Raw genomic sequence first — 26,905 nt, 5'->3', positions numbered from 1 at the left:
GTTCTAGATTGGTCCCAGTTTCGTCTGTCCTACGTGTTTCCCCCTCTAGCTCTCTTGCCCAGAGTTCTGCGCAAGATCAGAATGGAGGGTCGGCGGGTCATCCTCATTGCACCGGACTGGCCCAGGCGAGCTTGGTACCCAGACCTGCTCCATCTGTCCGTAGAGGTGCCGTGGCATCTTCCGGACCGTCCAGACCTTCTCTCACAAGGTCCGTTTTTCCGCCAGAATTCTGCGGCTCTCAGATTGTTGGCGTGGCTCTTGAGTCCTGGATCTTGACGGCTTCTGGTATTCCTCCTGAAGTCATCTCCACTATGACTCGGGCCCGTAAGTCTTCCTCGGCAAAAATCTATCACAGGACCTGGAGAAATTTCCTGTCCTGATGTCTCTCTTCCGGCCATACTCCTTGGCCTTTTTCCTTGCCGACCCTTCTGTCTTTTCTACAGTTCGGTCTACAGCTAGGACTATCCCTCAATTCCCTCAAGGGACAAGTCTCGGCTCTGTCAGTGCTGTTCCAGCGGCGTATCGCCCGGCTGGCTCAGGTGCGCACCTTCATGCAGGGCGCGTCTCACATCATTCCGCCTTACCGGGGGCCCTTGGATCCCTGGGACCTCAATCTGGTCCTCACGGCCTTGCGGAAACCCCCCTTTGAGCCTCTTAGGGACGTTTTTTTGTCTCGACTTTCACAGAAAGTGGTCTTTCTAGTGGCCATAACTACCCTCAGGAGAGTCTCTGATTTGGCTGCGCTCTCTTCGGAGTCACCTTTTTTGGTTTTTCATCAAGACAAGGTGGTTCTCCGTCCGATTCCGGACTTTCTCCCTAAGGTGGTTTCTCCTTTCCACCTTAACCAGGACGTTTCCCTGCCTTCCTTTTGTCCGGCTCCTATTCATCGCTTTGAAAAAGCGTTGCATACTCTGGATCTGGTGCGGGCGATCCGGATCTATGTGTCTCGCACCGCTGTTCTTAGGCGGTGCACCTCTCTTTTTGTGCTAACCACAGGTCGGCGTAAGGGCCTCTCGGCTTCTAAGCCGACCTTAGCTCGTTGGATTAGGTCGGCCATATCCGATGCCTACCAGTGTACTCAGGTGCCTCCCCCGCCGGGGATCAAGGCACACTCGACCAGAGCTGTCGGTGCCTCTTGGGCTTTCAGGCACCAGGCTACGGCTCAGCAGGTCTGTCAGGCTGCCACTTGGTCTAGCCCGCATACCTTTTCAAAGCACTACCAAGTGCATGCTCATGCTTCGGCAGATGCGAGCTTGGGCAGACGCATCCTTCAGGCGGCTGTCGCCCATTTGTGAAGTTAGGCTCCGCCTACTTCTCAGTTTTCTGTTTATTCCCACCCATGGACTGCTTTGAGACGTCCCAATGTCTGGGTCTCCCATAGGAACGATAAAGGAAAAGAGAATTTTGTTTACTTACCGTAAATTCTTTTTCTTATAGTTCCGTATTGGGAGACCCAGCACCCTCCCTGTTGCCTGTTGGCAGTTTCTTGTTCCGCGTGTTATCACCGGCTGTTGTTGTAGACAGAGGCTCCGGTTGTTCCGGCTCTTGCTCTCTTTACTTGTGGGTGGCTATTCTCCTTCAGCTTTTGCACTAAACTGGCTAGATCTTGTTATCCAGGGGGTGTATATGCTCAGAGGGAGGAGCTACACTTTTTAGTGTAGTACTTTGTGTGTCTTCCGGAGGCAGAAGCTATACACCAAATGTCTGGGTCTCCCAATACGGAACTATAAGAAAAAGAATTTACGGTAAGTAAACAAAATTCTCTTTTTTTAAGCGTGATTACTGGGAAGATCAGGAGACGCTGGAAAGTTACATTGACAGGAAGAAGGGCAGGCTCGGGAAAAGCATGCTTGATGAAGCTAGTGTGGCAAAACTGCACTATAAGCCGCAAAGAAGCCGAGGGCCTAAATTTTTAGATGAGGCATAGAGGGAACCGGAGCGGCATGGTGACGACGGCGGGCATGAAAAAAAAACACACGCCGGCATGTGTATGAGGGTTTCCACTGCATGGAGGAGAGTGATAAAACTTTGGGAAGAGATGTGGCTTCCTTGAGAGCTAAGAGAAAGTCACTGCGATCTGCAGCTAGCTGTCCCTAACCTGTTGTGAGAATGCAGAAGTGTACGGGGATCCCTGAAGTTGATTGGGTGGCTGTCTTCACACACATTGAAGACAGCCAACGAAAACCTCTGGAAAGACTTCCTGGAATTGTGAACAGTCTGCTGCAGGCACCATCTCACTATGGTGGACGATCGGGCCAAAGGGGTAAGGCAAGGAAAGTCCACCTGGTCACCTAAATGCTCTTCCTGTGCTAGAGCTTAGGGTCCTGCTGTACAAACCAGGGAATGTATTTTGTGGCAGGGGGGGCACATTGTTCTCTTGGTCTCTAGGTGGTATAACAGAGTGAGCGATTACACTCAGTTTCCTTTACAATCTGAATCTGAAAGAAAAGGGGAAAAGATTAATAATAAATAAGATTATAGGTAGCATTGGGGCTGGTACAGCCCTGTATCTGCCTCCTTCGGACACTAAGCTAAAACATATATGCTTAGCTTCGGTTGGTACGAGTATCCTACCAAGGAGGACCTACACTTTTTTTTTTTTGTCTCGTGGCAGCAGCATACACCGGTGGTTTTTCCCAATGTAGTGATAGAAAACTATTTTAAGCCTTTTCTCATTTTCTGAAAGGTTTTAACCATTTGTTTGCTTGTGCTCTTGCGTAATGTTTTCTCCATTAAACCTTAGGTACATTTACTGGACTTCCCTAATATTGTAATCAAAGGATCTGAGCTGCAGTTGCCTTTCCAAGCCTGTCTGAAGGTGGAGAAGTTTGGAGACCTGATCTTGAAGGCCACAGAGCCACAAATGGTTCTCTTCAATCTCTATGATGATTGGCTGAAGACTATCTCTTCATACACGGTACTTGGGAGTACTTTTCTGGGCATATATTGACTAAGGACTAAATGTAATTCTGCCATCTGAAGCCATGTGAATTTGTGGCAGAGCGGTTTTTGCTATAAAAGATTTTTAATGGTCTGATTCTTGTCTTTTCCAGGCTTTCTCTCGACTGATTTTGATCTTGAGAGCACTGCATGTGAATAATGACCGTGCAAAGGTGATCCTAAAGCCAGACAAGACGACCATTACTGAGCCTCATCATATCTGGCCCACACTAACAGATGAGGAATGGATTAAGGTGGAGGTTCAGCTCAAGGATCTCATCTTGGCGGACTACGGCAAGAAGAACAAGTTAGAATATTACTTTTCTATTAAATTTCCAGGATAGGTTATTATAGATTAGATGAATGATGGGTGAACCCATTTATTTTGAGCAGACTAGCCAACTATCTAAAAGAGATTGCTATCCTCAGTTGGTAGAGCCCTAGCAAAAAGAAGTAATGATTAGGCATGTTGTATTTCAACATATTCATTCCTTTTTTTTTTTTTTTCTTTTTGTTTTACCTGAGAAGTTGCTTGCAGACACCTTTTTCCATCACGGGCACGATCAGTCACATGTGCATGTGATTAGGGTGTGGCGTAATAAATGCATAGCTGCACATTTAGCCTACCGCTATATATAATGTGTGTGGGCTCTTTAACAACCCTTCAGCATCGCTCTGTTGCTTCCAGAAACCTGGAATTTGAATCTTCAATATAAGGCATCTGCAAATGATGGAGCCCGTCTATAGAATTTTATCAACCTATTTTTAACCCTTTTTTGTTTTCAGTGTGAATGTAGCCTCATTAACGCAATCTGAAATTCGAGATATCATATTGGGCATGGAAATATCTGCCCCATCTCAGCAGAGGCAGCAGATTGCGGAGATCGAGAAGCAGACAAAAGAACAATCTCAGCTCACGGCCACCCAGACCCGCACAGTCAACAAACATGGGGATGAAATCATCACCTCTACCACCAGCAACTATGAGACCCAGACCTTCTCATCCAAGACGGAATGGCGAGTCAGGTAATAAATTATTTTAGTTATTTTTCCATTATGGTTGATTTCCTTGTTACCAGTATTTTTATACTATTACAGCTCTTTTCTGACAGTTGTTCATGTAATACCGACTTCTCTGGTCAGTTAACTAATTTGGCCGTGAGGCAGGACCCTTGTATAATTACATTATGCGTGTCTAGCTGTTTGCTTGTGGGTCACATGGTATTGTTAGCATAATTTGTTTTTGGATCCGGATCTGATTTTTACTTTCATGAATGCCAGGAGTCCTTCTGTGCATAGATCAGCAGCTCTGTATATGTGCATGTGCATGTGATTTATTTTTTTTTTTTTTATCAAGTAAATTAACTACAATTTTTATTGACGTGGTTATTTCTTTGGGCACAATTTTGTTTTCTGAAATTCATTGCGTATAGGCTTAAAAATATTTTTTGCAGCTTACTTTCATTACAAGTGTTGTAGAGTTTTACTTTTACTGGACATGTTTTTTTTCAGCACATTTAGTCTGTGGCCATAGGTCAACAGAGAGGAGCTCACGACTGGTCACTTGCTCCTCCACCAACAGCCGTTGTATGGTCAGAAGAGCTGGTCAGTGTGTGAGGAAAGTGGCAGTAACGACAAAGTGTCCCACCGCTATACCTGAGAATCCATCCTGACCGTCTAACAAGGACGTCTGTAACTCTGTGTCCTCTTGAGCTACTCTCAGTTGACTTATGGCCACAGGCTACTTTAAAGTTGATTGTGCTGGGAAGTGGCCTGTAAAAGCAAAAACGTTCAAATTATTTAACCCCTTAACGACCGCAGGAAGTAATATTACGTCCTAGCAGTCATAGTGTTACTGCCCGCGGTCTGCCACCGGCAGCATGCCGCGATCGGCGCACATCTCAGCTGATTTTCACAGTTGAGATGTGTGCCTGCTAGACACCAGCAGAATTGTTATCTGCTCATGCCGTTTAACCCCTTTAAATGGCGCTGTCAATATGTGACAGTGCCATTATAACTGCATCGGCGGTAAACATTTACTTATCGGCCGATACGGGAAGTCATGTGATGACTCCTGTAGCTCACATGAATTACTTTCAGTTTCACTCAGCCCGCAGCTGAGTGAAGCAGAAAATGAGCATATCTGCTGTTAACATATTTATTTTTTATTTTATTTTTTTGCAGAGCGATTTCTGCTGCTAACCTTCACCTCCGGACCAACCACATCTATGTGTCATCTGATGACATCAAGGAGACTGGTTACACCTACATCTTGCCCAAGAATGTGTTGAAGAAATTCATCTGCATTTCTGACCTGCGAGCTCAGGTAAGTGCTGTACCAGAGGAAGCATAAATCGGAGCCTGGCTGTGCCATTGTAGCCAGGTTATGTCTTTCTCTGAAACACTTCTCCCCACCCCCACTGTAGGTCATTGATAGGTCTCTGGTTGTGTACTTACATGGGAAAGACTTGTAAATCAACTGGTGAGAAGCAGGCAGAAGCCGTCTGGGGACACAGTGGACTAGCCAAGTCTCTACCGATTGGCTTTTCAAACAGTTTTCTTTGAATTGCTGCAGCTTTTTAGATAAAACCATATCTGGTTGCAATCTCCCAGCCACACTCCGATTCATGCTGCCAGTGGTTCCTAATGTATCGGGGTGCATCTCGGAAGTGACGTGTGCCTCACCACAAATCTTACTATAGTCAGCGACTGGAGTGAGATTTCTGGTATACGGAACGCCACGGCTCGTCATGCTGCCCATTTTAGCAGAAATGAGTGAAAATGTATGAAAAACACATAAAATCGTATCATATTTGCGCAACTTAATGTTGCACAATAATTGTGCATTTTTGCAAAGCGATATACGCCAGAATAATGGCTTTGTTGAGTCGAGGCCATAGTCTTTGGTAATATTTTAGAGACCCATTTTATGTGGTAGTTTTATACAATTGATACTATCCTTGGTTAGACAAGTTACAGAATTAAGAGTACTGGGCTTATTTGCTTAGAACAGATGGTCATTTACTACACTTGCTTGTCGACTTGGATATATTCAGGTTTTTTATTTAGTGTTTTATTCAGTGTGTTGTTTTTTTGGGTTTTTTTTTTATAGATGGCATTAGATATTTAAGCTATCTTTTAGTCTTTTAGTAGCTTAACTGTCATACTAAATTTGTCTGTTTGTGATAATTTTTAAAGATTACTGGCTATCTATATGGCGTGAGCCCACCCGACAACCCTCAAGTGAAGGAAATCCGATGCATTGTAATGGTGCCACAGTGGGGAACTCACCAGACTGTTCACTTGCCAAGTCAACTGCCTCAACATGAGTACCTAAAGGTAAATTTACAGACGAGATGTTTTGTGTTTTAATTTTATTCTTTTTCTAAAGGCTGCTTAGAGAAATAATTTTCAATTTTTCAGGAAATGGAGCCACTGGGATGGGTTCACACACAGCCAAATGAGTCTCCACAGCTGTCACCACAAGATGTCACCACTCATGCTAAAGTCATGGCTGACAATCCAGCTTGGGATGGAGAGAAGACAATAATTATAACATGCAGGTGTGTAGTCAGGAATTTTTCTTTTTGCTTTTTCGTCTCATCTTATGCCAAAACCAATTGAATTTGTTCCCCCCCCCCCTTCCCCCCATGAAACTGTCTATATTAAAGGCAACTTGTCACCAGATTTGGCCCCTATAAGCTGCGGCCACCACCACCAGTAAGCTCTTATATATAGCATCTGGAATGTTGTGTATAAGAGCTCAGACCGCTGTGTAGAACATAAACACTTTTATAGTACTCACCTTGGGGGCGGTCCAGTCTGGTGGGTGTCGCTGCTCTCCGGTCCGGGCCGGCCCTCCTCTCTGCTGCGATCTCCGTCCTCCTCCTATCCCGCCCAGTGTGGATGACGTGATCTACATTTTCTACACCGGCCGGCATTGCAATCCTGGACAGGTGCACTGTGATCTGCCCTGCTCAAGGCAGATCAACGTGTTGTAGTGCGCATGCGCTGGCGGTCCTTAACCTTTCCTCGTGCCTGCGCATTACAGTACTTTGATCTGCCCACTGCAGGGCAGATCAAAGTTCGACTGCGCTGGACCGCAATGCCGGCCTGGATAGGAGGAGGGTGGCAATCGCTGCAGAGAGGAAGCGCCAGACCGGAGAGCAGCAACACCCATCGGAGAGTATAAGTGTTTTCTTTGTCGCTCCATTGGGAGACCCAGACAATTGGGTGTATAGCTTCTGCCTCCGGAGGCCACACAAAGTATTACACTTTAAAAAGTGTAACCCCTCCCCTCTGCCTATACACCCTCCCGTGCATCACGGGCTCCTCAGTCTTATGCTTTGTGTGGAAGGAGGCACACATCCACTCATGCATTCTCATTTTAGTTATATCGGTTGGAAGAAAAGTGGGCCCCCACGGGGCCCCCGGCATGTTCCCTTCTCACCCCACTACGTCGGCGGTGCTGTTAAGGTTGAGGTACCCATTGCGGGTACAAAGGCCGGAGCCTCATGCCGTTTTTCCTTCACCATCCCTTAGCGGCTCTGGGAGAAGTGGGATCCTGACCGGTCATCCAGTTACTGGGACCGTGCTCCCTCCGCAGCCCCTGTGGGAATCTGCCGGACAGGAGTCTATTTATCCTCAGGGACCGGGCCCTGCATCTCTAAGGTACTCTGTGTCCCCATGGGGGCTGTGCATGGAGCGCCTTCATCCCGGACGCTGCAGCAGCTGCTGATTTGTGAAGACCGGCGGACTTCCGCGCCGACCGCGCCTGCTTGTCGGCCGCGGTCTTAAATTTAGTCCCCGGCTTCATTGCGGCCTAGTAGCAAAACTCCCGCCCCCGGGCCTGTTTGTCAGGGGTAAGGGCGGGACTGCCGACCTGACGTCGGATGTGAGGGCCGGAGCATCCTGTATGTTTCCTCCCCCCTCACTGATCACTGTGGGGACCCCAGATTCCCGCACTTTTCTTGCGCCGCCCACGGCTCCACTCCTCCCCAGAGAGCTCCGGCAGCCATTTTTTTTTTTTTTTTTAACTTCGTTTTATTAACAGTTTCAAACATGGTATAGCTGACATTTACAATGTGAGAAATAGCTTAGTACATGGATAGTGCTATACGTTCACAACACTGAAGAATCATATAGAGTCCATAGTATCTGTTGTACTCAAGATAAAATAGTATTATCCATTCTTCTTATCATTTGCATATATATACAGTTTTATATTAAGCATAAGAACAGCTCTAATGATCAGCATGACCATATTTTAAGAAACAGGGTAGAAAAGGGAATAAAAAGGTGAAAAAGAAAGAACAACAACAGCTACATTGCATCACCTTACCGCAAGATACCGTAGGATAGCTTCCATCTCCCAACATCTAGTGGGAACCACCTCTATTCGCATAGATTCCTCTAAGCCTCTGTAAGTGTGTCTGGAGAAGAGTTCCATAGACCCCAAATTTTGTTAAATTTTTCCGGGCACCCCCTATTGTAGTATACCACCCGCTCATAGACTATAGTTGCATTGACTAATTTAACCCAGGACCTCACAGTTGGACTCGAATCCCCCATCCACCGCAAGGCTATTACTTTTTTAGCCAAAAATAATGCCCCTCTGAGGAATGTTATCATATAATGATCCCAGGACTCTTCCTCCATTACCCCAAATAGGCATATCAATGGGTCGCATGAAACAGGAATTGACACAATCAATGATAGCAGAGATGTCACTCCCCTCCAATACGAGGATATATTAGGACAGCTCCAGATCATATGTATGAAATTTGCCCCTGAGAGATGACACCTCGGGCACTCCGATGTACGAGAACGGCCCATACTAAATAATCGAGTTGGAGTAAGGTATGCCTGGTGAACAATGTAACATTGAATCAACTTATTATTAACCGATGGGGATACCGCAGTCGGAGATTCCAATATCTCTTCCCATTCCTCTCCCTGTAGAGAGGGAATTAGAGATCTCCATCTATCCTGGGCTGGCAAGGGGTCCGACTCCACCCCCACCGACAACAGGTAAGTATATATGGCTGAGATTAAACCCCGAGGTCCCTGTGATTTTAGGATACCTATCATCGGGAGTGTTGATATCAGTTTCCCCGTTCCAATTTTCTGCATATGGGACTGAATCGCTGTACGAATCTGCAGGTATCTAAAAAATTGCGACCTTGGGATATTACATTCAGTTTGGATCTGGTCAAAGGATTTGAAGGTTGTGGTTCCCGGGGCATATAGATCACCCAGTGTAATGACATTGTGAGTGATCCAAAATTGTGCTGAGGGGTGATCTCTCAGAGTATGGAAGTGGCTATTCCCCCATAGTGGGAGTTCCGCCACCACTCCCTCAAAATGTGCCACTCTCTTAGCTTGTCGCCAGACCAATCTTGCCAGCTTGAGGAGGGGTAGTTGCCGTGATATTCTCAGTCCATCTGATTCCAAAAAACCCACCAAACAGTCAGTCCCGGCCGCGTGTGCCAAGTGACTCTCGGAGTTCGGCAGTTGACAACCAGGCATCCAGGCCACTAGTGCTTTAAGCTGCCCCGCCAGATAGTACAGGAAGAACTCCGGTAAAGCCATCCCTCCCAGTCTCTTGGATCTCTGTAAAATGGATAACCGGAGTTTGGGTCTGGATCTCCCCCATATGAAAGAAGTAGTAAGCGAGTTCAGCGTAGAGAAGAAGGATTTGGGTACTGATACTGCACTATGTTGTAGTGTGTAACTGAGTTTTGGAAGTAATATCATTTTGATTAAGTTGATTCTGCCAACTACCGACAGGGGTAACTTGCTCCACGAGTTATATTTAAGTTTGACGTGTTCCAGGAGTGGTGTTATACACGTCTGATAGTCTAGTGTATGGTCCTTCTGTATGTGTATTCCCAGGTACTTGAAGCTAGTCACCACTTGCAGAGGTGACCTACCCTCCATTGAAGTTCTAGACCCCTGTGTTAATGGCATCAGAGCCGACTTATCCCAATTGATGTGCAGTCCCGAAAACTCCCCAAATTTATCTATAGTATCTATAACCACAGGCAAGGTCTCTTGTACTCTGTCCAAAAAAACAACCATGTCATCCGCATACAATCCTATTTGATCTGTGCGGTCGGCTATAGTGATTCCAGTGATCTGTGGATGAGAGCGAATTCTAATTGCCAAAGCTTCAATAACTAGTGCAAACAATGCTGGAGACAGAGGGCATCCCTGTCTCGTGCCCCGTCTCAGTGAGAAAGGTTCAGATATAATGCCATTGACCAGTACCCTGGCCGTCGGGGACCTATACAATATATGAATCCAATTGCTGAATCTAGGCCCAAAGGCGAATCTCTGGAGGCAGGCAAACAAAAATGGCCATTCTACCGAGTCAAATGCCTTGGCCGCATCCAGCGAGGCCAAGGCCCACTCATTTTCCTGGAACAATGTACTATATTGTACTATGGACTGGACCCGTCTTATATTTATCGAGGTGTTTTTTCCAGGCATAAATCCTGTTTGATCTGGGTGAACTATACTCAATATAACTGAATTGAGCCTGGACGCCAATATTTTGGTAAAGATCTTATAATCCACATTGACTAAGGATATAGGGCGGTATGAGCCGCATTCGAATGGGTCTTTACCCTCCTTCCTCAGCACAACTATGTGCGCTTCGTACAAGGAGGCAGGTAGAGAGTCACCGATTGAGAAATGAGAGAAAACATCTAATAAAATCGGGGCCAATACATCACAATATTTACTATAGAATTCTATGGGGAGACCGTCTGGACCCGGAGATTTCCCCCTAGCCATATCTGAGATGGCTGTAATCACTTCGTCCAGTGTGATGTCCGCCTCCAGAGACTCCCGTTGCGATCTGCTCAAAGTGGGAAACTCCAAATCCGATAGATATTCCCCACAGCTTTGAACTCCATGAGGGCTTCCAGAAGTATATAGGGTTTTATAATATTCATGGAAGCACTCCAAGATATCTTCAGGGGATGTGGCTGTGGAGCCGTCCGCCCTCCGTATACCTAGTACTGTATTTGAGGTGTTATGTTGCCGAACCATATATGCCAGTAATTTACTGGACTGGTTTCCAAGCTCAAAGTAAGATTGTCGAGTGAAGAACAGTTTGCGTTTGGACTTGGTCTCACAGTGTTGCATATACAGCCTGTATGAATGCATCCAGGCTGCTCTGTTCCCATCGGTTGGGGCTGTAATATATTCTGCCTCTAAGTCCTTAAGTCTCCCCTCCACCATGTCATCCTCATTTCTAGTCGCTCTTTTAAGATATGTTATGGTTGAAGAAAGACACCCCCGAAGGTAAGCCTTGAGAGTATCCCACACCAAGTTAATATTCCAGGGTTTAGGGTGGATTTTTAGAAAATCTTCTATTTGGGTCCGGGTCCTATCGCTTTGATCAATTAATTTCAACCAAAAGGGGTTTAACCTCCAAAAGGGTTTGCTAACATTTTGATTAGTCTTAAGAGTGAGGATCACTGGGCTATGATCTGATATGCCCCTGACCCCGTGTACCACTTCATCCACCGAGGTCGCGATGTTGCTTGACCCAAAAATATAATCCAGTCTGGACAGCGTACGTCTAGTGGAGGAATGACATGTGTATTCTCGAGTGTTAGGATGTCGGAGTCGCCAAAGTTCTATCCACCCTCCTCCCTCCACGCATTGTTGTAAGTCAGTCGAATCCGGGGTCGATTGTTGTCTCCCCCCATCTACCCGAAACCTGTCCTGCTCCTCATTCATCACAAGGTTAAAATCCCCCATGCATAACACATATGCATCTGGGTAGCTGAGGGCAAAGCTCAGTGCCTGTTTAAGAACGGAAACGCGAGCCGGTGGGGGGTTATAAATGCATAGTAGCACATAATCTCTAGAATCTATAGACGCATATATAAACACAAACCGCCCCTCCGGGTCACGCCTTACCACCTTTGCTTCCCATCGTATGTTTTTATGGACCAATATAGAGACTCCTCTGGAGTAGGTGGTGTGGAACGCATGCGTCGACCATTGTGTCTCGTGTGAGGTGAGTTTCTACTAGTGCCACCAGCTGAGCTCTGATTTGCTTAATTTGGGAAAATACCTTGATACGTTTTTTGGGAGACTTAAGGCCTCTGACATTCCAGGTCATAACTATCATCTCTGACCCCATATCATATAAATCTGTTTATAGAACCAGGATCCCAAGTATAAGGCGCGTTTCACCCCGCAACTAGATGCGGTTAACCCACCAATAGTTTTAAGCCTATCTCTGCAAAGAAATAAAGTTAATGCAATAGCAGCTGTAAACATAGAAAAACAATATCGAACTTCAGGACCTTTCCGATAAGTCCTGTAAAACATTTCAAACATCAATGGGGATACCACCACTGAATGCAGTGTCCTGGTATAGGTGGTATTAGAGTGCACAAAATAGGGCTCCCATCTCACAGGAACCAACTCCTGGCCAATTCCTCCATCACTCAAGGCACGGAGAAGTCTTGTCTTTCTCCAAAGGGGGCTTCAAGCTTTAATGGGAGATGAAGGGCACCAGGGGGCTCAGCAAATGTCACTTAGTAGACGTAGCCTCATTGCTTCTGCCCCTTAGGTCTCGGGTGTAACTGTAACCAGTCCTCAGCCTCAGCAGGTGTAGTGAAAAACAGAGACGACCCTTCATGCACTATGCGGAGCCGGGCAGGGTATAGCATAGAATAGATGATGTTTCGCTCCCTTAATTTTTTCTTCACATCCATGAAGTGGGCCCTCTGTTTCTGGAGGTCCACCGAAAAGTCTGGGAAGATTGAGAGTGTAACGTTGTTAAACTTAAGTGGGCTCTTTTGTCGGGCTAGGCGGAGTGCTGTGTCTCTATCTCTGCAGTTGAGCATCCTTGCTAAGAAGGGACGCGGCGGTGCACCTGGAATAGGAGGTCTCATTGGAACTCTGTGCGCCCTCTCCACCGCAAACGTCGAGGAGAACTCGTTCCCAAGATTAGATTTCAGCCACTCCTCCAGGAACCGTTCCGGATGCTGACCCTCTGAGTGTTCTGGCAGTCCTATGATCCGTATATTGTTTCGACGCATGCGATTCTCTAGATCATCTGCTTTCTGGCGCCATGCGTTTGTTGATCCGGCCATTGTAGTCATTTTAGTTTTAAGTGGTTTTATTTGATCTTCCAGTTCTGACACTCGTGTCTCAACTTCTGTTGTTCGGGCCCTCAGGGATTGCATGTCTTGACGCAAGCGGCCCACCTCTGAGTGTACCTCCTCAATCTTCCCTGTGAGGGAGCTATTGCTTGTAGAAATTGCTTGTAGAAGCTGTTCATACACCTGCCTCAGGGTTAAATCATCTTGATCTTCTGACCCGTCAGGCAATGGTGCTTGAGTGGTAGTTCTCCTGGCTTTAGGGGTATCTGCCTGACCACCCCTTGCGTACTCTTTAAGCTTATCAATAGCTCCACTTTGTTTAGGGGGACTCATGTTGATTCACTGGGGGTTTGCCACTTCTGCACCCCTCTCTTATCGTGCCCCTGTGCGTCCAAATCCGTGCCTCTGCAATGTATATTTAATAATATGTCCGTCTCCACTTGCCCACCTCTTCCAGAGAGCCAGAAAACTGCAACTTTTATATTGTAAAATAACAATGAAGGGAGTCCCAGGGCAGCACAGCACTCAGGGTATATTTATCAGGGTGATGCAGGCCTGCACAGCGTGGGGACTTCAATATATGTCTCTCCTATGTTTTCATGTGTCAGAGAGTCTGCAGGGCCTGTCTTTCAAGGCTCACACTCCAAACCCTCCAGCACCCTAGGGGTTAATGTCTCCTGCACAGCCGCCGGCTCTAAGTGTGCTGCTCACTGATTGCCAGATACACAGCTAAGGGGGAGATAACTCCCTGTGCTCACCGCTCCCGGGTCTTCCTCTGTGGGTATATGCCTGTTGCTCCTCTCCGCTCCTGGAGTCACACGCCGTCGCTCACCATGCAGCTGCAGGTCGCAGAGAAGATGGCCACTGCGTCCCACGCTCCAGCCCCAGGGGATTCAGTGATGTTGTGCAGGGCTCAGGGAGCAGCTCCAGTGGAACAGCCAGCCCCCAGACAATGCCTCTGCTCCTGGATCGTCCCTCAGGGTATGTTTCCTGCACTCCTCCTTGCTCTCTGGAGTCACACAGCGCCGCTCCCTGAAGGTGCCGGCAGCGGGGAAGATGGCTGCCGCTCCACGTGCTGCAGCCTCAGGAGATTAGTCTGCGCCTGCAGGATTAAAAGATAAATAGCACCGATGGGGACCGACAGTCTCCAGGTGACGTCCCTTGTCACAGCAGCTGGTGGGCAGGTTGTCGGATCAGGTACCGGGTGTTAAACGGCCAGGATGAAGTCAGGATTAGAGGAGCTCCTTCTCTGTGCGTCCTCTCTGGTAAGCTACATCGCTCCGCCCCCCCGGCAGCCATTTTTTTGACATTCTGCCGGTGGAGGATTTCCAGGAAAGAGCTCTGCAACTCTGGGAGACCTAAGGCAGGGAATCTGGAGGACACACGCTCCGCTTTTTAGCGGTCGGTAAGCCACACCGGTCACCCGGTGCTGGTCCCCTTAGGGTGCCGGAATAGATTATATATAATATATTTCTGTTCGGTCGGGTTATTTTGCGACCTGTACCTCTTGTGCGGCTATGTTACCTGCGGGTTCCACCTACCCTCACTGTGAGCAATGCTCGACCCCTGTTTTGCTTGCTCAGCCGGAGCCTCGGTCACTAGTGGGCCCCCCGGCTCAGGTAGACCCCCCTGCTCCCCCTGTCCAGGCGGCAGGGACAGAGTTTGCCGTTTTTGCTGAGAAACTCTGAGTCACTTTCACAATCCATGGCTCAGTCTATGGACAAATGGTCTGCCAAGCTGCTTGAAGCTTTGCAGTCCAGACCGGTCCTTACACAGGCCCTAGGTCTCACGTGGAGGACTCCTGCCCGGACCACAGTCCCAGACCGGCTAAGTGGGCTCGCTGGGAATCTTCCCCGACTTCTTCACGCTGCTCGGGTTCCCAGCTTGAGGACTCTCTGGAGGACGAGGCGGACGTCGCAGCTTAGGGCTCTGACCCTGACGCTGCTCTCAATCTTGATACACCTGAAGGGGACGCCATAGTAAATGACCTTATCTCGTCCATCAACCAGGTGTTAGATATATCTCCCCCGCCGCCACCTGTAGAGGAGTCGACTTCTCAGCAGGAGAAACACCAGTTTCGGTTCCCTAAACGTACACGGAGTGCGTTTTTCGATCACTCTAACTTCAGAGATGCTGTCCAGAAGCCCAGAGCGGTTCCGGACAAGCGCTTTACTAAGCGTCTTACTGACACACGTTACCCCTTCCCCTCTGACGTTGTTAAGGGTTGGGCTCAATGTCCAAAGGTGGATCCTCCAGTCTCTAGATTGGCGGCTAGATCTGTGGTATCGGTTGCAGATGGCTCATCGCTAAAAGATGCCACTGACAGGCAGATAGAGCTCCTGGTGAAATCCATCTATGAAGCCACGGGCGCGTCTTTTGCGCCGGCTTTTGCAGCCGTGTGGGCACTCCAAGCTATCTCAGCTTGTCTGGCTGAGATTAATGCGGTCACACGTAATTCTGCTCCGCAGGTTGCGTCTTTGACTTTTCAGGCGTCAGCTTTTTCTTCCTACGCCATGAACGCAGTTCTAGACTCTGCTAGCCGTACAGCGGTGGCATCCGCTAATTCTGTGGCAGTCCGCAGGGCCATGTGGCTGCGCGAATGGAAGGCAGACTCGGCTTCCAAGAGGTTCTTAACCGGTTTGCCGTTTTCTGGCGACCGATTGTTTGGCGAACGATTGGATGAGATTATTAAGGAATCCAGGGGAAAGGACTGCTCCTTACCCCAGTCCAAACCGAAGAGACCTCAGCAACGGAAAATACAATCGAGGTTTCGGTCCTTTCGTCCCTCCGCCAAGCCCCAATCCTCTTCGTCCAACAGGCCGGAGAAAGGCCAGAGGAACTCCTATGCGTGGCGGGCTAAGCCACGCCCCCAAAAACCCGCCGGAGGCAATGCCTCCAAGGCGGCCTCTTCATGACTCTCGGCATCCCCGAACCGCATCCTCGGTCGGTGGCAGGCTCTCCCGCTTTTGCGACGCCTGGTGGCCACATGTTCAAGACCGATGGGTGAGAGAGGTGTTCACCAAGGTCATGGCATCTGTTGTGGCGGTCCTACACTCTCAGGGCCACTCGGTGATTCCCTACTTAGACGATCTTCTGGTCAGGACACCCTCTCAGATGGCGTGTCAAAACAGCCTTACCGTCGCCCTGGCGACTCTCCAGCAGTTCGGGTGGATCATCAACTTCCCAAAATCCAAGTTGACACCGACCCAATCACTGACTTACCTCGGGATGGAGTTTCATACTCAGTCAGCGGTAGTCATGCTACCGCTGGACAAACAGCTTTCTCTGCAGGCAGGGGTGCAATCTCTTCTTCGGGGTCAGTCACACCCCTTGAGGCGTCTCATGCACTTCCTGGGGAAGATGGTGGCAGCGATGGAGGCAGTGCCCTTCGCGCAATTCCATCTGCGGCCACTCCAGTGGGACATTCTCCGCAAATGGGACAGGAGGTCGACTTCCCTCGACAGGAACGTCTCTTTCCCTTGCAACCAAGACGTCACTTCAGTGGTGGCTCCTTCCCAACTCTCTGTCGCAGGGAAAATCCTTCCTACCCCCAACCTGGGCTGTGGTCACCACGGACGCGAGCCTGTCAGGATGGGGGGGGGCGGTTTTTCTCCACCACAGGGCTCAGGGAACCTGGACTCCGATAGAGTCTTCCCTTCAGATCAATATTCTGGAGATAAGGGCAGTGTATCTAGCCCTATTGGCTTTTCATCGGTGGCTGGAGGGCAGGCAGATCCGTATCCAGTCGGACAACGCCACTGCCGTCGCATACATCAACCACCAAGGAGGCACTCGCAGTCGTCAAGCCTTCCAGGAAGTCCGACTGATTCTGCAGTGGGTGGAAGCCACAGCCTCCACCATCTCCGCAGTTCACATCCCGGGCGTAGAAAACTGGGAAGCAGATTTTCTCAGTCGTCAGGGCATGGACGCGGGGGAATGGTCTCTTCACCCAGACGTGTTTCGAGAGATCTGTCGCCGCTGGGGAACGCCGGACGTCGATCTTATGGCGTCACGGCACAACAACAAAGTCCCGGCATTCATGGCCCGGTCTCAAGATCACAGAGCTCTGGCGGCGGACGCTTTAGTTCAGGATTGGTCGCAGTTTCGACTGCCTTATGTATTTCCTCCTCTGGCGATGCTGCCCAGAGTGCTGCGCAAAATCAGGTCCGACTGTCGTCGCGCCATTCTCGTCGCTCCAGATTGGCCGAGGCGGTCGTGGTACCCGGATCTCTGGCATCTCACGGTGGGTCAACCGTGGGCGCTCCCAGACCGCCCAGACTTGCTGTTACAAGGGCCGTTTTTCCATCTGAATTCTGTGGCCCTCAACCTGACTGTGTGGCCATTGAGTCCTGGCTCCTAGCGTCCTCAGGGTTATCTCAAGATGTCATTGCCACCATGAGACAGGCCAGGAAACCAACGTCCGTCAAGATCTATCACAGGTCTTGGAGGATCTTCTTATCCTGGTGCTCTGATAATGGTTTTACTCCCTGGCCCTTTGCCTTACCCACTTTTCTTTCATTCCTCCAATCCGGAATGGACAAGGGTTTGTCTCTCGGCTCTCTCAAGGGACAAGTATCGGCGCTATCCGTATTTTTTCAAAAGCGTCTAGCCAGGCTTCCGCAGGTCCGCACGTTCCTGCAGGGAGTTTGCCACATATTCCCACCTTATAAGCGTCCGCTGGAACCCTGGGACCTTAACAGGGTGCTAACGGCTCTTCAGAAACCACCTTTCGAGCCGCTGCGGGATGTCTCTTTATCACGTCTTTCGCAGAAGGTGGCATTTCTAGTGGCAGTTACATCGCTCCGTAGAGTGTCGGAGCTGGCAGCGCTGTCATGCAAAGCCCCCTTCCTGGTTTTTCACCAGGATAAGGTGGTTCTGCGTCCTGTTCCGGAATTTCTCCCTAAGGTGGTATCTCCTTTTCATCTCAATCAGGATATCTCCTTACCTTCATTTTGCCCTAATCCAATTCACCAATGTGAAAAGGATTTGCACTCATTAGATCTGGTGAGACCACTCCGGCTCTACGTGTCTCGCACGGCGCCCCTGCGCCGTTCAGATGCGCTCTTTGTCCTTGTCGCTGGCCAGCGTAAGGGTTCGCAGGCTTCCAAGTCAACCTTGGCTCGGTGGATCAAGGAACCGATTCTTGAAGCCTACCGTTCTTCTGGGCTTCCGCTTCCTTTGGGGCTGAAAGCCCATTCTACCAGAGCCGTGGGTGCGTCCTGGGCATTGCGGCACCGGGCTACGGCTCAACAGGTGTGTCAGGCAGCTACCTGGTCTAGTCTGCACACTTTCACGAAACACTATCAGGTGCATACCTATGCTTCGGCAGACGCCAGTCTAGGTAGGCGAGTCCTTCAGGCGGCGGTTGCCCACCTGTAAGAGGGGGTCGTTTTCGGCTCTTTTTTATCGAGGTATTCTTTTATCCACCCAGGGACTGCTTTTGGACGTCCCAATTGTCTGGGTCTCCCAATGGAGCGACAAAGAAGGGAATTTTTTTTACTTACCATAAATTCCTTTTCTTTGGCGCTCCATTGGGAGACCCAGACAATTGGTGTATAGCTACTGCCTCTGGAGGCCACACAAAGCATTACACTTAAAAGTGTAAGGCCCCTCCCCTTCTGCCTATACACCCCCCGTGGGATCACGGTTCCTCAGTTTTCAAGCTTTGTGCGAAGGAGGTCAGACATCCACGCATAGCTCCACTGTTTAGTCAGCAGCAGCTGCTGACTATGTCGGATGGAAGAAAAGAGGGCCCATACTTGGGCCCCCAGCATGCTCCCTTCTCACCCCACTTTGTGTCGGCGGTGTTTGTTAAGGTTGAGGTACCCATTGCGGGTACAGAGGCTGGAGCCCACATGCTGTATCATTCCCCATCCCCCTTCGGGCTCTGGGTGAAGTGGGATTTTCCGGTCTCCAGGCACAGAGACCGTGCTCCGTCCACAGCCCCTGGGGAATCTGCTGGATATGGAGCGGAGTATCGTCAGGGACAGGGCCCTGCTACACCAAGGTACTCTGTGTCCCCGCACAGACCGCGCACACACTGCAGCATTGCTGGGTGTGTTAGTGCGCCGGGGACAATAGCGCTGCTGCGCTTGTGCCACACTTCCACAGCTTGCTAAGGGAGTTTATGTGTGGGGAACTGCCGTGCCGGCCCCTGCTGGCAGTTTTTACTGCGACGCGGCTGGGACTTGTGGTGCGCCGGGGACTTCCGCGCTGGCAGTGCATATTTGTCGGCCGCGCTTTTTACTAGAGTCCCCGGCTTTTGCGGCCTAGTTCCGTTTCGTTCCCGCCCCCAGGCCTGCCAGTCAGGGGAAGGGCGGGACGCTATGCAGAACGTCAGCGCTGAGGGCTGGAATCTGCTTTACATACTCCAGCCCTCACATTGAACACAGTGGGAAGCCAGTTTCCCGCACTTTGTCTGAGGCACGCCCACGGTCCGCCCCTCTTCACAGAACGCCGGCAGCCATTCCTGAGGTGCAGGCTGAGCTGGAAAGGGGAGACAAGTTCTGGGAGACCCAGGCACGGGATTCTGGCGACTACAACCCGCTTTTAGCGGGCGGTAAGCGGCACCTCCGGTGCTGACCCCACTAGTGACGAAGTGTTCAACTGTATTTTTATGCTTGCATATTATACATTGCAGTAGAGACCACCTGAGACAAACCTCTAAAACATAAGTCTTTATTGATATTAAATATTAAAATGAGACACCATGTGTCTGACAAACATAAAGGACAAAAGACAATGTGCTCGTGAAGGGCCAGATAGAGGTAGGTAGAAAAAAAGCGTGCAGGAATATACTGATAATGGATAGCTAGATGAATTCTAAGCAATCTAGGAGGGACTAGTTAGATCCTTCACTTATCCTTCCTACCTGCGGAGAGTGTTATAATGTACAGAACACCCCCCGCTCCGGGTGGCTATCCCTGGCTGTCCCTGCTCTTCCCTGGCCTATGCCCACCACCAACCAGGTGAATTGTGTACAAAACAGAAACAAACAGAAACAATTAGATTTGTTGGTTCCTGAGCTGGACTGAATCCAATGTTCCAGTCAAATACTGTATCAGCAGCAGTTAGGATCAAGCCCCTGGGTCCACCAAGCAGGCCGGTACCCTGGGCTTCTCCCGACGCGTTTCCCCCTCTCCTAACTAAGTGGTCGGGGGTTCATCAGGGGTAAATTGCCAACAACACCTGAAAGAATGAGAAAGACAAATGGTGTAATTCAATATAGAAATTACTTTGATATCAATCTCCAAAAAAAGCCTTTACATGTGTAAGACTTACTTGGAAAAACTCCCAAGATAGTGATGTAGCAGCAGCAGAATATGCTTGCCTAATATGTCTTACTGAGGTCTCCAAAAAGCATATGTGGCTTCCTAAAACAGATAACGGCAAAGGGTCTACATAAGTTATTTATCCCCACTACTTGTTCGTCCCTCCTAATGTAAAAAAATAAATAAAAAATAAAAAGGTGGGCCAAGTCAATACACACTGAGCCTCTACCTTATTTCCTCAAAGAATGATGTCTCAGCATCAATAGTGCTATTTATGATACATAGATGCAGTATATTACACCTGAAAGAAAAGAAGGGGAGGGTCATGACAGAATAACTCTCAATACGTCTGTCTCCTCCCAGTTTCCAGAGCATAAAGGCTTATAATGTCTAGAGATCGCATACCTTATTAGATCATATAGGTAACCAAGTTCCCCAGGAACTCTCAATAAATCAAAACAGCCTCTTAGCTCCTGTAAATAAATAGGAAGGGGAGACAAATCAGCAGCATAAATAGAGACAGTGTCCAAGTCTAGACACTATATGCTGCACATCCATGAGTGCATATTAACATGCGTGGTAGAAATATACCTATATTTGTGTTGATAAGCCTTTTATTGATACAAGATACACAGCTTGAATCGGGGGGTTAGTCGGCCCTCTCCTGTATTATACAAGTTGCTGTTCTGTGATCCAAGTAGCAATCCTGTGAAACAACACATATTACATCACCTATGTGTGGGGCGAACACATGTGACCTTACATCACCATTTAACCCCTAAATACCTGCAATATACTGATTCCTACATGGAAACGCTGGGTCTCTGCTTTAAAATGTACAGGGCCGTGTGTGCACCTGTGAAAAGAGTATATACATAGAGCTAGCACAGGATTTCTAAGTGTCTGGCAAATATCACTGGTCAATAAAGGAGTATGCAAACAAGGGAGCAATTACCTACCAGAGGTATAGCACACAACACACTCAATCTGCAAGGACAAATGTCCCGAGCACTGTTTGCACTCTAATCACGCAGAGAGTGGAGTGGAGGAACGGCTGCCAGGGCTAGAGGTGGTACATCCTGAGGTATCTCCGCATGCTGTCTCGTCTGCCATTACCACAGACATCTTTAAAGAGCCCGCGCCCGGAAGTGAAGGTGGGCAGTCCCATCCTTGCAGGACTGACAGATGAAGGGACCTATCCCCTCATTGTTCCGTGAAACCGGAAGTGCGGTATCGCTTTTTGATTGACACATCCAGCAGCGTATTGTAGCCTCTACTACTACAGGAAATGACAGAACGGAACCAGCACCCAGTCACTATCTTAGCAAGATTGACACATGAGGGAGCCTATCCCATCAAGGTTCCAAAAAACCAGGAAGTGAGATATCATTGTAAGATTGACATGGCCAGCAGCCTATGGTATTCACCACTGCTAACACTATTCCACTGGCTAGTCCCAGATCTCCTGTACTCTTTTAATAATAAGCCCACAAGCTTCCAGTTGCTGCTCTGGCTGCCCAGATTATCCTATCACCATCCGTGAATATTCCTGCATAATATACCGCAGATATAAAGACTGGACCTATAATAAATAGTGTAGCCTATAGAATAATGAATATATTTGTCCATAACTGGCTATAATCGCCCCAGAAAGCATATTCATCAACCAGGGACATACATACCCTATCTATACACGGATCAGATTATCATGGTGAAGGACAAAAATGGACCCCTCTATCAAAACTGGCCTGCCAGACCATAGAACCGCACATATGATATATATAGTTTAAAGACCTAATTACACGAAAACAGCGTCAGTCCATCGGTAGTACCCAGCATCATCTCCAGTGCACTATTCTAAATGGTGCACTCAGGTCAAGGCAATTAAGCCCCAACGCTGCATGACTATCCCCAGGTATCTCAGATTACCTGGAGATTTTAGAGGTATCCGTGCCCAATAGCTCACGCAGACATGGACATTGCCCTTTGTGAAATGCTATCGGGAATATGCTAATGAAGAACCAGGCTAAGGAGATTAGTCAATGACTAGAGTCAGGTATGAATGACCTGGCAAAGGCAAAAGATATATAACTTTCTATCTTATATGATATACAACCAACATTTCAGATGAAACTGACAAAGCTCAAAGTTTCGTTAAGCCCACCAGGGTTAACGGAGTCTAGCAAAAAGGTCCATCTAGCCTCTCGTTGAAGAATTTTGTTATTCCAATCACCCCCCCGGAGAGGTTTGTTGACCACCTCAATCACTTGAAAAGATATTGTATTGATGTCTCCATTGTGGCAGGAGTTGACATGTCTGGCGATGGCCGTATCTCTTTTATGGCCAATATCTCCCAGATGTTCCCCAATTCTGACCCGCAGCTCCCTCTTTGTCTTACCCACATATCCCATAGGGCAGCTGCAGGTACAGAGGTAGACTACCCCCTCCGTCCTACAGTTTGCAAAGTCCTTAATTTTGAAGATTCTACCTGTTACATTATTGCGAAATTCCTTAGTTTGATTGATGCGTGGGCAATATATGCACCTACCACATCTGAATGTACCTTGGGGTTTCCGATCCAGCCATGTCCCTTGTCCCTTTGGGGCTGAGAAATGGCTGTGCGTTAGGTGATCTCTAATTGATCTACCCCTCCTAAAAGTGACACTTGCATGTGGCGAGACAAATTTTCCTATATCCGGATCAGATTTGAGAATAGGCCAGTAGCGTCTTAGCACCTCCATAATCCTGGGATTTTGGTCATCATACGTGCCTATCAATCGGGTAATCTGGTCTTCCTCCCGCTTTTTTATCGATTTCAGGAGATCTCCTCTGGTGGTAGATCTTGCATGTCTATATGCTGGTTCCAGCACATGTAGAGGATATCCTCTCTGTCGAAAACGGTTCCCCATGTCTAGCGCTTGAGATTCAAAGTCAGACAGGGACGAGCAGTTCCGTCTTAGTCGCAGGAACTGTCCCTTTGGGATGCCTTTCCTCAGGGGTACTGGATGGTAACTTTCCCACCTGAGGAGACTGTTTGTTGCTGTAGGTTTTCTATATATACTTGTAGCCAATTTACCTCCAATGTCTTTAGATATTTTTAGATCAAGAAAGGCCAGGCAATCCCCACTCACTTCAAAAGTGAATCTAAGTCCAACATCGTTAATATTCAATCTCTCCACAAACTGAACAAACAGGGCTTTCTCCCCCGTCCACAGGACGAGGATGTCATATATATAGCGCCCCCAAAATTGAATATGGGGCGTAAAGATGACATCCTCGTCCTTGAATACGTAGGTGTCCTCCCACCAGCCCAGGAACATGTTGGCATATGTGGGAGCACAAGGGCTCCCCATCGCCGTGCCCCTGAGCTGGTGGTACACCTTACCGTCAAATAGAAAATAGTTGTGAGACAGAACAAAGAGCAATAGATCACCTACAAAGCTGCTATGTTCACGGCATTGATTGCCTCGTGTGGAGAGAAAGTGGTGGACTGCTTCTAGACCCCTATCATGTGGGATGCTACTGTATAATTGCTCCACATCTATTGATGCGAGCATTGTGCCAGGATCCAGGATGATGCCATCAAGTTTAGAGATAAGATCGTTTGTATCTCTGATATAGGAGGGCAGGCTGGTGACAAATGGGCGTAAGACTGTATCGATATAGATGCCCGGATTTTGTCCAATCGCATCAATCCCTGAGACGATGGGACGTCCTTTTAAAGGATGCAATCCCTTGTGTATCTTTGGGGTGGCATAAAAAGTGGCTGTCACTGGGGACCTCTGGTACAGAAAGTCGTATTCTTTATCTGAAATCAATTTAGACTCAAGTGCTTTCCTAAGGAGCGCCTCCAGCTCCCCTAGGTACTCTCTTGTTGGATCCCTAGGGAGTATTTGGTAGGTTGCCCTGTCTGCCAAAATACGTTTACACATTATTGGATAGTCTTTGGTGTCCATCACTACCGTATTTCCCCCCTTATCAGAAGGTTTAATTGTAATTTGGGCATTCCTCTCTGTCACGAACCACCGGGGGGGGTCACTCAGAAATCCCCCGCGCTGGCTACCAGTACGTCACAATCGGGGGGTAACAAGTGGGGGTCACCCCTCCTTTATACCTCCCGACCGACAGACAGAGCACGTGACGCGCTCTCTAGCGCCCCTCTTATAGTCAGGCCAATTATGGAATTGCCCGACGATAAGCAAGGAGGCCGCTATACTACTTATGCCGATTATTGAAGGGTCCCCGGTGAGAGTAGGGTATATATTCCCCCGACCTCCGCGGGCGGAATATATAAAAACCTCCCCGAATCTCACTGGCCTCCCCACAATAATCCTTGGCACAACTCGCTGCCACCAACCGCTTCACGGTAACTATTAGCCGAACACACAGACGTGGGATTCAAGATCGAGATAACAGAACAGCCCAAGATTAATTATATAATTTAATCAGCCTAAAGCACACTAGAAACTACAATATATACAATAGGGAATCTACAGAATATACATAGGTCAGAGTACAGTTACAGATAAAGCATGGTTTACAAACAGGCATACACAGTTCCAGCAGTTACCTTGTGCGTCTGGCCACAGGGGGGCGCTGTAGACCAGGTTTCTAGGATCCTTCCCACAGATGTTTCCTACACGTGACCCCCGGCGAAAGAACACTGGAAAATGGCCGAAGTAGGGTTATCAACCTGGGCAAATCCAGGTCCCCTCCTACCTTAGTGACCTCAGAGGGAGCACTGCTCCACCCCTGGCTGGAGTTATGGACAATATCCACAACAGGGGATATGGCCATAACTTGGCCTGGGAGCGTCGTAGGCAGACGCCAACGCTCTCATTGTGACAGTTATGAATTTAGCTACAGAACGAGAGGACTCATGACTTGTCTACTAGTTCCCCGTTGGCTGATATCACGCCTGGGGTATTTCCCCAGGTCCTGCTCCCATAAAAAGGGTGTGCCAGCATCGTCCGCATGCGGAGACACCATTTTCTTTTTCGCTCCTAATTGGGAGACCCAGACAATTGGGTGTATAGCTATTGCCTCTGGAGGCCACACAAAGTATTACACTTAAAAGTGTAAGGCCCCTCCCCTTCTGGCTATACACCCCCAGTGGGATCACTGGCTCACCAGTTTTGTGCTTTGTGCGAAGGAGGCAACACATCCACGCATAGCTCCACTTTTTAGTCAGCAGCAGCTGCTGACTATGTCGGATGGAAGAAAAGAGGACACATATAGTGTCCCCAGCATGCTCCCTTCTCACCCCACTGTATGTCGGAGGTGTTTGTAAGGTTGAGGTACCCATTGCGGGTACGGCGGCAGGAGCCCACATGCTGATTCCTTCCCCATCCCTTTTTACAGGGCTCTGGGTGAAGTGGGATTTGCCGGTCTCCAGGCACTGAGACCGTGCTCCATCTACAGCCCCTGGAGAAGATGCTGGATGGAGCGGAGTACATCAGGGACATGGCCCTGCTTCCTCAAGGTACTCTGTGTCCCCGTGCATTTGGCGCTCACACCGCAGCATGCTGGGTGTTGTAGTGCGCCGGGGGACATCAGCGCTGCGGCGCCTGTGCCATGGCCTCATTCAGCTTCGCTGAAGCAGGCTCACTTATGGGAATTGGTCGCGCCGGCCGCTGGGACTGCGGCGCGGCTGGCACTTGTAGTGCGCCGGGGACTTCAGCGCGGCCTGCGCTTTTACGGCGGCCGCGCTGATAACTAGAGTCCCCGGCTTTTTGCGGCCTGCTTCCGTTCGTTCCCGCCCCCAGACCTGCCAGTCAGGAGAGGGGCGGGACGCTGGCCACTTCTAGGAATCGGTCGCGCCGGCCGCTGGGACTGCGGCGCGGCTGGCACTTGTGGTGCGCCGGGGACTTCAGCGCGGCCGCGCTTTTACGGCGGCCGCGCTGATAACTAGAGTCCCCGGCTTTTGCGGCCTGCTTCCGTTCGTTCCCGCCCCCAGACCTGCCAGTCAGGAGAGGGGCGGGACGCTGGCCACTTCTAGGAATCGGTCGCGCCGGCCGCTGGGACTGCGGCGCGGCTGGCACTTGTGGTGCGCCGGGGACTTCAGCGCGGCCCGCGCTTTTACGGCGGCCGCGCTGTTAACTCGAGTCCCCGGCTTCTGGGCCTAGTCTCCCTTCGTTACCGCCCACAGCCCTGACAGTCAGGGTAGGGGCGTGACGCTGCATAGCATAGCAGCGCTGAGAGCTGGAGTATGTTTTGCATTCTCCACCCCTCTCACTGTGTGCACTGTGAATCCGGATTCCCGCACTTTCTCAGGCACGCCCACGGCTTCCTTCTCTACAAGGACGCCGGCAGCCATTAGTGTCAGTTTCTGTACGATACAGAGACAAGTGTGGAAGACCCTGGCATTCTGATAGTCACACAATCGCTGCAACAGGCGTTAAGCAGCACCTGTGGTGCTAACCCCACTAGTGCAGAAGTGCACTTATAGATATGCTTGTACTATATACATTGCACTGTTTGGTCGCACGTTGTATATACCCTCCTGGATTATGCGGAGGAGTTATCAGCATATTCTCTGTGTAAAACAAAGGTGCAGAACCACAT

The 26,905-nt window shown here is 49.1% G+C and overlaps 1 protein-coding gene across 1 annotated transcript in view; it reads left to right on the top strand.

Annotated features, from left to right (window-relative positions):
* PRPF8 (pre-mRNA processing factor 8) overlaps positions 1–26,905 on the top strand; it is a 148,413-nt gene that overhangs the window by 104,711 nt on the left and 16,797 nt on the right. Inside the window, 6 exon segments of the mRNA XM_075335330.1 lie at positions 2,744–2,917; positions 3,054–3,247; positions 3,727–3,966; positions 5,125–5,266; positions 6,139–6,279; positions 6,364–6,503. Of these exon segments, the coding sequence (XP_075191445.1) occupies positions 2,744–2,917; positions 3,054–3,247; positions 3,727–3,966; positions 5,125–5,266; positions 6,139–6,279; positions 6,364–6,503 (1,031 nt within the window).

The sequence above is a fragment of the Anomaloglossus baeobatrachus genome, chromosome 2 (genome assembly GCF_048569485.1).
Source record: "Anomaloglossus baeobatrachus isolate aAnoBae1 chromosome 2, aAnoBae1.hap1, whole genome shotgun sequence".
Classification (NCBI taxonomy): Eukaryota; Metazoa; Chordata; class Amphibia; order Anura; family Aromobatidae; genus Anomaloglossus; species Anomaloglossus baeobatrachus.
This window is presented reverse-complemented; position numbering and strand designations above follow the sequence as displayed.